General features: G+C 35.2%; 1 protein-coding gene across 6 annotated transcripts in view; it reads right to left on the reverse strand.

Moving 5' to 3' along the window:
- PCCA (propionyl-CoA carboxylase alpha subunit) overlaps nucleotides 1-15,647 on the reverse strand; it is a 352,647-nt gene that overhangs the window by 244,615 nt on the left and 92,385 nt on the right. For all 6 annotated transcript variants that reach the window (XM_011363200.2, XM_011363198.2, XM_023532414.1 and 3 more), the window contains one exon: nucleotides 12,873-13,004. In XM_011363200.2, coding sequence (XP_011361502.1) covers nucleotides 12,873-13,004 — 132 coding nt within the window. The remainder of the gene's footprint in view (nucleotides 1-12,872; nucleotides 13,005-15,647) is intronic.

The following is a 15,647-nucleotide window of genomic DNA, read 5'->3' on the forward strand; positions in this document are numbered from 1 at the left end:
ATTCTCTCCAGCCTATGCACATCCTACTTGGCTCAGCCAGAAACTCCCTTCTCTCCCACTTCCTTTCGCCAAACCAGCTCTATAACTATATGCCACATACTAAGCCCTGAAGACACAGGAGGGAAAAATAAAGGCCCCATTCCAGCCCTCATGTAATTTAGTCTACTGGAAAAGACAGGCCTGAAATATGATTGCACAGCAATGAAGAAATCATTATCAAGATGCATGTTAGGCAGAAGAAGTGAAGGAGGCATGCGACAAGGGGGGATTCAAAAATAGAGTTCCAGGAAACTTCTCAGACTTAGTGACTTTGAAAGGAAACCTAATGAATGGAAGTATGATGGGACACAGGGTGCTTGGGGCCTGAAGAGTGAGCTTCCAGTAAAGCAGACCTCACAGGCCACATTAAAGAGACAAATTTAGCCAAAGACAAAGAAAATGAGAGGCCTTGCTCTGTCTGTATTTTGAAAATTTCTAGCATATAATTTATCATTACGTGTATTGTCTACCCTCTGTAACTATCTCATTAAAATGTAAGCTCCATAAAGGCAGAAATGTCTACTCGGTTCAGTGATATATTTCAAATGCCTAGAACAGTGCCTGGCACACAGTAGTTATTCAATAAACAACTGCTGAATGAAAAGAATGAAAGAAGGAAGGAATAAATGAATAGTTTAGAGAAAGGCAAGAGAATGTGAGGAGTCCCTGTTGGAAACCAGTAGTCTAAGTAAGAGAAAAATTACCATTTTCTCTTAAACTCAGCATTGCATGCTTCAGGTTTAACCTAAATGTCACCTTCTTTGAAAGCCTTTCCAGTCCTCCTACACCAGGTTAGGTGCCACTGCTGTGTGACTACCTCACACTCTGCCCTTCAATTCTGACAGACCGTCACACTTGAACTCCATGACAGCAATGACTAGCTGTCTTACTCTCTACTGAATCCCCAGAGCTTAGCAAATTGACACAATCAACACATTACTGAATAAATGGCGATCCATCAGCTTCAACAGAAATATCTGTTGTAAGACAATATCCTAAATGATCTACTCCAGTATCGATAGAACTACTCATTTCCAGAGTATCAATGTTATAAGTGAGTGAACTTATACCAAGGAGATGTAGTGGCTTGTTCAAATTCACAAATCTAAGTGATATATAACAAGGAAGTACCACACAGTAGTTCAGAACAGGGGCTTAAGAACTACACAGACTTGGGTTTTGCCTCAGTTTAAAACAAAGTACATTCGATAAAATATTGTTGGCACTGGGCAAAATCAAGCCCAATAATTACCGTTGCCTCTTAATTCTCAGTCAAGCACCTTTCTCACTGCCTCATGCAACTTCAAAAGTTTGAAATTTAGGCTTCACAAAACCTACTCTTAAAAAACATGGAGACGTTAATACCCAAACTGTTGTTTTTAAATAAATATTTCATTAATTTAAATAATCAAACTTTATATGACAGTAAGTTTTCAAATTGAGGGGCTATAAGTTTAAGTTATACTAAAAAGTAATAGAAAGCATGTTCATTTCAATTTACAGATATTAAACTTGATTTGATAAAAATGTGAAGTATTTATAGTTATTAATACTGAATACACTTACCCTTTATTTATATAAAATACATCTCTCTGAAGGAAAATATCATTCCTTCTTCACAAATCCAACCTGGTAATATTTGAAGAAAAAGCAAAACTAGTTCTGCCTAACACTCAGCTTTAGAACATTCTTAAGAAAGTTCTCACATCTAATAATAATTATATGACATGCAATATATGAAAGTATTAAAGGCATTAAAACAGCATACTGTTCAAGTATTGTTCAATAACTTTCTGTAATTTATTAAAAGAAAATTTCTAACAGGTGAGACAATAATCACCTTGAAAATAGAAAGGTCCAACACAAAAATTTCAACAAAAGGAGTAAAGCAAATTTGCTAGTACAATTTTCAATTCAAGTATTTAGAATATTTTTGTGTTCATATCAAAAGCAATAAAATTGAGAAAACACAGGAAAGTACAAAAATAAATGCAAAATAGATTAGCAATAATATCTCTGATGGCTTCAAATAAGGAGGTAAGAAAAAGGAACAGTCCGAGGATATCATTTGATTCTACTGTTCTAAGTGATAAAAAACCCTATGGTTCATTCTATAATCCCAGCCTGTCTTAAAAGGAAGCTACACTCGGGTTCTGAAGTTTTTAACTGAACTTTTGAAAACACTGATGAGGGAAGGGTTGCAGGAAAGTATTAAGCTATGTAATTCCAAAACATCGGTTCAAGAAATGGAGAAATAAGAAAAAGCCAACGGAACCCACAACCATTTCTTTTACTCCTCTAGTTCAGCACGATTTACATTAAGTGAGCTGTTATCATCTAACCCAAGAACAAAACAGTAAAAACTTCTGTTTTACAGAGAATATGATGAGAGGGGTGGGTGATGTTGCCATAACCAAATAAGTAGATCACAAAAATATAAAAAGTTAACAAAAATCAGGTGCCTTTTCTGCATGCCTAATTTATTTGTTAACCCTCTATAGCACCCACCTATGAGGCAGCAAAGACCAAGGGCTAAAAGCAGAGGTGCTGGAGCCAGAAGGCTGGGCCCCAACACTGGCTCTGTGACAGTGAATGGGTTACCTACCAGTGTGCCTCTCTGGGATGTGGTTGAAACACACTGGAACAGTGTCTGGCACAAAGTAAGCACTCAATTAAGGCTGGCAATCTGTGATATAATGGGCTGTCTGCCAATCCAAACCACCAAGTTTACTCCTTTCCTGCCTGGTCTTGTTTACTATATATCCAGTGGTCATCACTCATCCTCTGAACCTGTATAATATCGAATACTAGCGCTATGATACTGAAAAAAAAAAAAAAAATGTGCACACGCATCCCCAGTGCAATTCACTGGATCAGATGATCTGTGTACCCAAAAATCATCCTCAAACTACGATGCATTCATATATAAAGTAAAGCAAAATTTTCAACACTCCTTGCTTCAGGAAATGGGTTCCTGCTGCTGTGTTTTCCAGATAACTCTTAAGTCACTCAGAAGACTTTTTACTTCAGTATACTTCCAAATCTAAAAATTAGTGCACATTTCTAGAATTGTGAAACAGCGTAGTAAACATAATTGAATCTTTTTTCAAAAATATAAAGTCTTTTAAGCATCATCAGGAAAGTTATTCTTGGTTTAGCAGGGGGAAAGGATACTGATGTCTAATAACGTACTTTGTAATTACTAGGACACACTTTTCAATTTGGGAGGTTTTTTTAAATTCATTGAGGTGAAATTATAAAGGTTTCAAATGTACAATTCAATAATACATATGTATACTGCATTGCGTGTTCACCACTCAAAGTTAAATTTCCTTCTGTCACCTTGTATTTTTTTTAATGATTCCTTTCGCACTAGTTTTTTGTCGTTGTTATTTGGCTCTTTTAAAGAGCACAATTTTTCAAGTATGGCTAATTAGGTGATAAAAACAATTACTACTTTAAATCTACACTGCATAATTTACAAAACTCATTCAAATACTTTAGCCTACTGTGCTCTAAGATATAAATGGGTATTACTTTCTCTTTTTTAAGACAACAGGAACTCAGAGAAGTTTAATGATTGCCCCCAAAGTTGGTATGCTGATAAGTATTACAACCAAATAGGGTAATTTAATCACTGTTGATTCCTCCCACTGCTCCACACCTGCCATCTAACAGATCACATGATCTTATATATTCAAATTCTACCATCTCTCTCCACACCATTTACTTTGCTCCTTCCTAAACTTTATTTTGGGCCCCTAACGTTTTTAGCCTGGATTAAAGAAAGAACACTCTAATTCATCTACCAATCTTGAGTTTTGCTTTGTTCCAATACATTCCCCACATCACAAGCCAAAATAAGTTTTTATATTCCGCAATTTTATCATGTTAATTCTTCTACATGAATCCATTCAGAGGCTCCCAAAGTCACAAGAATAACCTCCAAATCTAGGTGCACAGCATTCAAGCCATGCATATCTGGATCCTAAACTGCTCTCCAGCTCTCTTACAGTCCCTCACACTGCATACCTGCAGCTTTCTAAAGCCCACAAGATCTCTCAGCTCCAAGCTTTTACAATAAGATATTTCTACTGACTGTAGAGCTGTGTCTCCACTATCATCCTCACTTTTTAGCTAACTTACTACTACTCAGACATCAAGTATCACTTAAATATCACTTCCACTGGACAATCTGCCATGATGCCCCTTGATGCCCCTCCTACATGGGCCCATGCACTCCGAGCTTAGCATCATTAAAATGTACTAAATTGTCGGTCAACTTGCAGGTCTTCCTAAGGGAACTTGAAGATATTTGAAATCAGGGTCTGCAGTTTGTTATTCTTTGTCAAACAAGTGGGCTGGAATTCCAAAACTTGTCTTCCAACAGCTTCAGATGCACACTCTCCACTCTGCTCTCATATTCTGGAGATGGAATTTATAAAATGTTGAATAAAACAAAACTTGTTAAAGGCAAATACCTGGTATTTACTTGAGAAATACATTTTAACACATTAGTTTCTCTCTAATGAAAAGGATGACTCAAGAACAGGACATAAGGAAAACCATTCCTTAAGTACTGCATACAATGTTTTAAATTTTTTTATTTTTCAATTACAATTTATACCCAATATTTATTAGTTTCAGGTGTAGAGTATAATGGTTAGACATTTATATAACTTACAAAGTGATTCCCCTGATTGTCTAGTACCCATCTGACACAACACATAGAACACAGTTATTACAACATTACTGCACATGTTTGAAAAGTGTGGTAAATCATTTCCATATAGCATTCTAAATATTCAAATGGGAAAAAAGTTTTAAAGAGAAACATAACAAACTGAAACCATATTAACTCAAGTTGGAGATGAAAATTACCTGGGCCAGGGAAAGTAGAATTATAGTTATCAAGAAAAATTATTTAATCTTAGGAATTGCACAGGCTATTTTTTTTAACCCATGGATTTAAAAAGGGTAGAATTAGCTACATACATTCTTCCAATACAAAAGTATTGCTAATGTAGTTGCTAGAACCACAAGGTATTCCAAAAATTTACACTTTATTTGCATCAGCAAACCCTCTATCTGCATAAATATCCTCAATAGTAATCTTTTACTTATATCTAAACTACAAAATGTGAAACTTAGTGTAGTTCCAAATGAATGTGGAATTAGTACCTAAGAAATCTAAATCATAACCAAATCTTATTTTAAATTATGCACAGCCTCTTACATTAGAAATAATTAAAAGCAAACTAAAAATAAAACTAGTATTGAAACTTAGAGAAAAAGGCATTCCTTAAAAACATTTTTAAATGCTTATCTGAAAACAATAACCTGCAGGTTCATTGTGGCTATACAAATTAATGCAGACAATAGGTGCTGAGAACTGTATGTACACCATAGTTAAAGTTAACACAGATAATAAGAACCTATCATTATGTGAGAGTATAATAGGATCTTAAAAGTCACCTAAAACATACAAAGAGACAAAATTGAAAAGATAAATGAATGTATTTTCTTCTACTTTCTATTTTTCCCTATTTTCCAAATTAACAGAGTTGCAAATTCAAATATACATTTGTCGAATGCAGCCTGCCTGAAAAGACAAAATAACCAAGCTTATTATCTACTACAGTAAAGGACACCATCATTGGGAGGCAATCTTAGAGCATCAACTGAAATCTGTTCAAGACATGCTAAAAGCCACAGTTCAAGATCTTATATTCAAAAACTGCAGTGCTCCTCTGATGCCTACCTGAGTCCCATACTCAGAGACCCTCCCAACTACAAGGGTCAGAAAAGTATCACACTGGGGAAAGCTCCAATTTCCTTTTCAGGAGCTTTAGGAATGAGGAATCCTTTAATTTTCTGATCAGATTTGAAAATGTTTATTATTGGAAGAAACTTTGCTGATTACTATCAAAACCTTCTCGATTAATAACAAAATATCCTCAACATTTTTTGTTGTAAGTCCATATGGCAAAATTTATATGGAAGAAGACAAGCATAGGACCTAGAAGTTCACCCTGGAGCTGGCTCTAGGAGCCAGTGAGCTCAGAAGGTTTCAACAGATTAAATTTGCTTTGAAACCCTTATCAAAACCTTGAGAACTTTCCTCTGTCCTGACTCATTTTGTTCATGGGATTCTGGGTCTGGGCGAGATCTCCCCTCCAAATCTTAAACCACCAAGGCACTGCACATTGTCAGGTCTGTAATTAGGGCCAAGACATGAAGGTCGAGGGTCCAAGACATGAAGTATACAAACAATATATTTCATATGCCATTACAAGAGCCTCCAGTTTGTCTCGGATTAAGTCTATGTTCTCAGTCAAGACTTCTTCTTCAATATATTAAATCTGTAACTCAAATTCATGTTCTTTCTTAATGTCATAATTTCACCAAGGATTATTTGGAATTACAGTAGGCTTCTGTAAGATTTTGATATCAATGGTTCATGAGAGGCACCTTAGGGGGAAAAAAGAAGCAAAATCTCCAATACTTTATGTATTCTGTAATTTTTAATTAACATGAGGAAGCTTCCAAAAAAAATTGATTCCAAAATTGTTTCCTTACAAAATTCACAGAGATGACACAGTTCATAGGGAAGAGGAAAGGCACAGAAAAAGCCAAATGAAAAATATGAAAAACTTCAAATTCCCTCAAACCTGATTGTCTTTATCTTGCTATTCCTTTCTCTCCATCTTATGCGCCTCCATTCCCCGCTGCCCTGCTCTTTCTTCCTCTGACCTGCTCCCCTTCTCTTCTGGCTAGCCAGAAACCCTCAAAGCAATATTACCTTTTAAATTTTAGCCCATTCGAACAGGGCAAACAACTATGGCTGAATTATTGGTCTTATTCTGAACTGAGAGTCATTACCAAAGACTTTCCAAATACACTTGAAAACTATATGATTTTATTAACTGACGTCATCCCAATAATTTTATTTTTAAAAAACTTTCCAAAGCTTATACTAAACAGAAATTTATAGAGAAATTGAGACTATTATAGGTATGTATATTCTAGGGTCCCCAGATTTATATTAATTGATTCATATTGCTTATAAAAACCTCAGATAGAAAATACTGGATTAAAGGGGAGAATAGGAAGATCCTGAGAGTGGCTTGAGACCCTAATTATATAGGAAACCAGAGGTTTGAAAAAACTAAGTGATGGGAGGCTACCACCAAAATCTTTATGAAGATAGATTGCACTCTACTAGAGTACGTGCTAGCAAAATCTACTGGAGACTTCAGAGACGGGCTCTTCAATGCTTTTAGATAGCATTTAGGAGTAGACCTTGAAGGAGTTATGACCCCAACTCTCTCCTCACCTTTTGTGAACAGTATTAAGCCAGAAACAGTCAATTTTACAAACAAGCAAAAACTAGATGAGAAATAGCCACATTATCAGATCTTCAAATCCATACTATACATTTTGAAACAGACTGAAAACAAACACAGAACAAGATCCAGAAAAAAAACTGATGGCCTTATAGATAAAATTAGATGCTCCCACTCCAGAAATTAAATATCAGTCTTTTGATTAAGACAACTAGATATTGTAAACAGAAATGACAATGGAAAACAACTGTTCTGTATTAGCCAAGAAAATGAAGGAAAACATAATAGGCAATACTCCAACAGCTAATCAAGTATCCATTTCCCAATTTTAGCCATCAACTCAAAAGGAGAAATTTCACTAATTATTACTGATAAAGGTGGAAGACTATTAATCTGCCATTGTTACACAAGATCTCTGAGTCAACTAAGTACTCAGATAATGGGTATCTCTAATATCTTCACATTTCTCATGTCTCAGCTTACAACAGTCACCTTTAGACCTTTACTCAAGGAACATTCCTTCTTCCCATGAGACACTACACCAACTGACTTCATAAGAAAGAATCTACTGTACAAAGGGAATTTCCAAATCTAATGCTCTCCTAATGACTTCTTTCTTAAACTCCTGAGGACTCTGCTATTCTTCATCAAGACAGAATTAATTTAGACTCGGATTCATCATTTTCCTTGTGACTAAATCAAGCCCAAATTGAAGATCTCAAAAAGGCCAGATTTTTTTTTTTTACAATAGTTAGGCATTTATATAATTTATAAAGTGATCCCCCAATGACTCTAGCATCCATCTGGCACTACACACAACTATTACAATAATATTGACTAGCGATCCATTCGAACCACTACCAAAACTTGCACAACTCTGTAAAATGAGAAAGTAAAGGACTAAAACCCAATGGTTGATAGCTTCATAAAGATTTGTCATACTCTGCTCAAGGTGTTTCAATGCTGCAATCAAGGTGTGGGCCACAACGCATTTTCACTTGGAAGCTAAACTGGGGACAATCCAAGCTCCTTGAGATGGTTGGCTAAATGACTCAGGGACCCACCTTTTTTGCTAGTCCTCAGATGGAGATCACACACTTAGATCCTTAGAAACTGCCTGCAATCCACTGCCATATGGGCTTCCTCAATATGAATGCTTACTTCATCAAGAACCATCCAGCAATCAGAAACTGTTCTCTAGTCTCCTAAAGTAGAGTCTTATATGAAGAAACAATCACAGGAGTGAAACCCAATCACTTTGCCCTCTAATGTAACTGAATGAAGTAATATCTCATCGCCTTTGCCATAAAATGTAACCTAATTAAGGGAGTGGCATGCCACCACCCTTTGCCATATTCTATTAGTCAGAAAAGCAAATCACAGGTTCTACCCAAATTGAAGAGGAGGGGATTACACAAAGGCTTGGATGCCTGGCAGTTCCTCAAAAAGTTAAACACAGAACCATCATATGACCCAGCAATTCTATTCCTGTATACAGGCGTATCTTGTTTTATCACATTTTACTTTATTCTGCTTCACAGATGTATTTTTTTACAAATTGAAGGCAAGACCCTCCACCAAAAAGATTACAGCAAAAAGATTACAACTCAGTTTACTGCAATACTCGCTTTACTGCAGTGGTCTAGAACCGAATCCACAATATCTCTAAGGTATGCCTGTACATAACCAAAAGAACTTAAAATAGGTATTTAAACAAATACTTGTGCATGTATGTTCATAGCAGCACCATTCAAAATCACCAAAAGATAAAAATAACTAAAATGTCTATCAACTAATAAACAAATTTTTAAAAAGTGATATAGTCATACTATGGAATATTATTCAGCCATAAAAAGGAATGAAATACTGATACATGCTACATGAATCCTATATTCTGCTTAGTTTACTGTTAACCCAAAGTCCTTATTTTCAAATATTTGCAGTTATAAAATTTCTATTTAACTTTTTTATAGATTCGAATTCCCTGAAGTTCTTTATAAGCTTACCTCATTTCTCCGCATTTTCCTCAAATTTCTTTAACATATTAATTATAGTTATTTTACAGTTCTCATCGGCCAACTCCAATATCTAGAGCAATGTGGATCTATTTCTATTATGTTTTACTTTTTCTCTTGCTTTTCAGTTATGTGTTCCTTTCCTTTGCTGTGTCTAATAAATGTTTACCAAATGATAATGTATATTATCTAGAACATTATTCATCCAACAAGTATTTAATGAGCACTGACTATGTGCCAGGCACCACATGCAAGTGATACTGTAATAAACAGAGTACAATCCCTGCCAGAAAGGAGCTTTCAAGCCAGTGCAGGGAGTAGAAATTTAGCCCATCATTAAAAGGACCAAAAGGCCTTATAAAGTCTGAGCTCTCTACTAGCCATCTTACCTCTGTTACATCTTACCTCTGTTACATATGACTTTTCTCTCTCTTGATGACTCCAGCCACATGATTCCTTGTTTTTTCGACATCGAGTACACTTCGACATCTTTGCACTTGTTATTCTTTCTGCCTACTGTGCTTTGCTCTTCTCCCTGATAGCCACATGACTTGTCCTATCACCTCTTTAGAGAGCTCACTAAACCTATTTAAAATTAAGAATGGGCCACGCCCTCCAGCATTCCCTGTCTTATGTTCTACCATAGCATTTACTATATATTATTGTCTGTCTCCTTCTTCTATAGTGCATTTACTATATATTATTGTCTGTCTCCTCCTTCTTCTAAGCTCCATGAGTGCAGTATTTTTTATCTGTTTTGTTCACTACTATATCCATAGCGCTTAGAACAATGCTGAACAAATAGTACGTATTTTTTAAGTATTTACTGAAGAAATGAATGATTTAAAATATGATGAGTAAAGTGCTGGATATTAAGGGAAAATACAGCAGAGGGCCTAATCTAATCTAGACAGGCAAGGAATGTCTCTGTGAGGAATGGATGTTTAAGCCGAAACCTAAACAAAAAGTAAGATACAATCAGAAATGAAGACTAAAGCAGAATCGACACATATGACAGAATTAAGTACACAAGTTTCAAGAATCTGAAAGATGTCATATATAGTTGGTACATACAGTGAAAAGGGTAAACTGGCATAATAGCAGTTTAAAGAGAGAAATAAAGTCCAGCTATTTAAAAGATTTAAATGAGTAGCCATTCAAGAGTTTTTAAATACAGGCATATGATCAAATCCGGATTTCTGAAAAATCATTCAAGCTGCAGTGTCAAAAATTGATTGGACAAAACCACAACTGGCTACAAGAAGACCAATTAGGTTTATGAAGTAATTGAGTGTAGATGATGGTAGCTGGAACTTGGTGTTATCATGAGAAAAGTAAATGGATCAAAAAGAAATTTAATTAAATTTTCTGTTGTGGTAGTTATCAAGAATTACTCCAAGCTTTTAGCTTGAGAAACAACATAGAAAACACCACCGCTTTCTCAGGCAGAAAAAATGAAGGATAAAATGTTTATAGCAAGAATCAGCAAATTTTTTCTGAATGGGTCAGGTAGTATATATTTCAGATTTTGTGGGTCATATGGTCTCTGTCACAATTACTAAACTCAGCTATCATTATAGCGGGAAAGCAGCCATAGACAATATGTAAAGGAATGAGCATAACTGTGTTCCAATAAAACTTTATTTACAAAAACAGATGCATGGAGCCATAGTTTGCCAATCCTTGGTTAAAGAGAAAATGATGAATTCATCTTTGACTTGTTACTTTGAAGATGCCTTCGGGGCATCCAGCAGAGCTGTTTAAGAAGCAACTGGACACCTGAAAATTATATAATTGTATTAACCAATGTTACCTCAATAAGCTTAATTTTTAAAAAGTTTAAAAAATAAAATAACGAAATAATATAAAAATAAAAAAAGCAACTGGATATGCAGTTCTGAAGTTCAGAAGAAATGTCTAGAACAGATATATATGTTTGAGATTGGAAGGCATAAAAATAGGTAAGACTGCCCAGAGTGAGTCTATACAATGAGAAAATATTCTACTCAGAATCCAGAATAGAACCAATATTTAAGAAGCAAAGACAGAATAACTAGCATGAGAACTTAGAAAGAACATGAAAACAAGTCAAAATATAAAACAAAACTAGAACTGAACAACATGCCAGAAGTGAGTATTTCCAGAAGGAAGGGGTGACCAAGAGGCTCAAAATGCCTCAAAGAGATTGAGATAATACTAAGATTAAAAATTATACACTGTATTTAGTGAGAGGGAGAGGTTGTTGGTAGCCTTTGCAAGAGAAATTTAAGTGGGAATGAGAAAGAAGCCAGACTTTGGTATATTAAAGATTAAGTGAAAAGTGTGGAAATGAGAGAGAATGAGGACAATTCTAAGATGTGTGGCTGTGAAAGGGAAGAGAGAACTAAGATGGCAGCTGGGGAGTGAAAAGGAGTCATTGTGCTCTATGAAGAGGAAGAACATATTTCTTTCCACTAAACTGGAAACACCGTGATATGAGGGATCATAGGTATCTCATTTATCACCACATTCTTCCCACTTAGCCCAGGGATTAGTACATCTGTTGAGTGAGTGAGCATTTTTAATAGCAATAGTAATGGAAAGGATCTGAAAGACAAGGAGACTTTTAAGATACAGAAGAGAGAAAAGATAGCCAGTGAAGGCTGTAGTCCCTAAAGTCTATAAAGGGTATATCTGGAGGACAAGAGGAAGAACTAGCTTTAGAGAGGATGGGGAACACCTCTTCCTCGTAAGAAAAAAAAATGGAGGACAATAGTTTAAGGTAAATATGGGCAAGAAGATGAAAATATTGTTAACCAGGGCGCAAGAACTATCCTGTGATGCATCAAATAATCCTGCACAAAGAATTGCCAGCCCAAACAGTAACAATAAGAAACACTGAGATAAAGAATTCTTGCAGACTAATTCAAATCACAAGGTTAAAGTCTACATAGGAACTCTCTTCTAATGAGAAAAAAATAATTTTTCTAAGGAGGGTAGGAGGGGATGAGACACACACTCCAAATTCTGCAATTCTTCTTTAGAAGCCTTCGGCTGCAGAAGCTGCTTGATGGTTAAGGAGTAATGTTTGGGATATATAGTCATCCATAGCTATACCACTTTCCATCAGAAAAATATTTACATTTTATGCGTATGGACAGAAGCTCAATATAAACAGAGATCGTAATGTTTCAAACATTAAATATATGTCACCATTAAATAAAATCCAGAGCTCTACCAGCATATTTTTAACTCACCGAGATTTTTCCAGTGAAAATAAATATGAGCCAATACCAATCATTAAATGCTTAAGAACTTCCTTGTTCTTTTTAACTTATGCCACTTAAAATAATCCAAGAGTAAACAATATTGATTTTTTTAACCTACACATGTATGTTTTAAAAGCAATAATTGCATTTTATCTTACATTTTTTTACAAAATGTTTGACCTGGGGACATGCACTATAAAGATAAGAGTAAAACAGTTTCTCACCTTGACTACTCCATCAAAGCCAGGAATTGTGTTAACCTTTGCTTTCTTAGCTAATAATTTGCTTTCAATCTTGTCACCCATGGCTTGAATAGCATGTATGTCAGGTCCAATGAAAATGATATCTTCTGCTGCCTGTGGAGAAATACAAGTAGAAAATTATAACAAAAACATTATGGTGCTTAATATAGAGTCATAATTTTATAAAAAGAAAAGCCCACACATATACTTACCAATTATTTACGTGCCAAAAATAACTTATAAGTACGCATTTGAGCCAATACATTAAAATATATAATACTGTATTGCTTATAGTAAATGTGCGTAAAGATATGTGAAACAAAATTGGGTCAAAGGAAAATAAAAGTAAAGAACTCCTGCTTGATATTAACAGTATTCTTTGGAAAAGCAACTTCTATGATGTTATATTTATATACTGTATCCTGCCACCCAATCTAAACAGTAAGTTCACTTTTAAAATGCCTTATAAATCTTTGTATTCTCAATACTCTACAGTACAGTGCCTAGATCTACACAAATGTCCATATTTATTGACTACCAACTCTATGCCAGGCTTTGAACTAAATGTAGGGGATAACATGGATGAAAACCACAGGATATCAACTAATTCAAGAAAATATGAAAGATCACTCAGAGAATAAGAAAGATACCTCAGAGAAACAGACAAAATTAAGTAGAGAATGTTTATATCCTTATGACTATAACAAATGAGTCAAGAATACAGTAGAAATTTACCAGGTAAAGTTATGATTTCAATAACAACTGCTCTGTCTAAAGAACATTTAGTTCCTCAGCAATGGATCCACCACTACCTGTTTGTTATTAAAAAAAAATGCTAATGAAGAAAATATTAACTAGTTGCAAAACAACATATTATGTAGTTTGTGCCACCATACGGACTGATCTAGAACAGTAAAGGAGGAGTTTGTTGAGGTTAAAGATGAGGTCACTGGGTGAAGAACTGAGGTTAAAGATGAAGAAGGAAAATCCAGACTGTATGCTGTGCATCATCAGAGTAAGGTGCCTAAATGTTCATTCTCCTATAACCTTAGGTCAGTATAAAGAATAAATTGTGTATTTTATGTCTCATTTTCTACCTCTTTCTTGGCATTGCTGCCTGAAGGACTCTTGGCTTGGGAAAGGAGCTTCATTCTCCTGATGAGAATATTACCCAGAGAACCTTTTGCAGTGTGTTAGATTGCTCTCGCGGCCATTATGGCCCAGGAGGACTAAACCTACCCAGAGGAGGAAATGGAAGTAGAACAGAATCGACAAAGAATATATGAGGAGATAAATATTTGAGAGATAAGAGGATGATTGCATCTTAGCACATGCTGAGTTGAGAGGCCTGTGAGATAGTCAAGTGCCCGTGTTCAGGAGGCAGATAGAGCAATCTAGAAATTATAAGTCCAGGCTAAGATAAGGTTTCTTAAAGCCATCAAATATAGGAGAGAATTAAAAGTTGTAGATGAAATGAAAAGCCAGTGCCTTTAAATTGAGGATGTATTCTTTCCCTCCTGTCCAAAAGCAAGACGGAAGAATGGGACATATTAAAATTCTGAGCATAAAACATCCTTTTCTTTGTGTGACAATGGGGATAATAACCACCTTGCAAGTTTGATTGAAAGACTGAATAAAATAATAATGTAAAACACCAAGCTGAGTGCTACAACTGTTAGTTCTTGTCCCTTATCCAGAAGTCTGGTAAAAAGAGAACACTAGAATAATAAGACAGCTAGGTCAATAAGACCCCAAAATACATTAAAGGAACCCAAATACCTACAATTACCAATGCTACAAATGGTAGAACGCTAGATAAGAAATCTCTTCAGCCATAACAGATGCTCATAAAGTACCTCCCCATCAAATGTCTGTATGTAGTTTTAATAGTAGAATCTATTTTTTTAAATCTTATTAAAACACCTGAAATGTAAAATACATGAAAAGTGGAGCCGCTCTGTGAGAGAAAGAGTGGTGGTAGTCCTGCACCTCCCCACATTCTATGTCTCCAGCTGGATAAGCCAGTCATTTTGAACCGCAGCAATAATCATATTCATTTTTTTTTTATCCCAAACCTACAACTCACTAAACACTAAGTTAAATCAAGAGAAAACAATCATGTTTCAACTATCGATTGTCTTTCCTTATTCTCATTTTACTTGCTAAGATGCAGGAATTTTTTATTATAAATGCTGTTTTAAAAACCACTATGCCAGACAGATGTAATCAAGTATTCAGAATAACTATAACTGACAAAGAGTTGAAGAAATAACAAATGAGAACATCCAAAGAACATTATGATTATACAGTAAAACTTCTGATTAACAAGAGCCCAATGACCAGAAACCACTGATTGACCAGATTTTTCTCATGCATTCTAATTGGAAGAAAATTACTCACCCGAAAATGCAAAATTATCAGAAAAAAAAGCTCACATTAAGTATTTAGTAACTATTCTTTTTCCCATTCAACACACACGCACACACAAAAAATAGCCAGTAGTATGCCAGGTAATTACTTGAATAGATGTTGCAATGAACTAACTTCTTTTATATCCATATGCTTTGGTAGTATTCCCTGGGTTAGCCTTTAAATATAACTAAAGCAAAATAAGAAAGCAACATCCAAGCTGCTGACTCCCATAATTCTTTGACCAAGAAGGCAAGGATGAAGTCAGGGTAATTGCAAAGTGATGGAGCAAGTTTCAAAAGTCCTGAGTTCTTGACCAGATTCATTTGTGTGATTTAAATATTTAGG

The sequence above is a fragment of the Pteropus vampyrus genome, unplaced genomic scaffold (genome assembly GCF_000151845.1).
Source record: "Pteropus vampyrus isolate Shadow unplaced genomic scaffold, Pvam_2.0 Scaffold83, whole genome shotgun sequence".
NCBI classification, from domain to species: domain Eukaryota; kingdom Metazoa; phylum Chordata; class Mammalia; order Chiroptera; family Pteropodidae; genus Pteropus; species Pteropus vampyrus.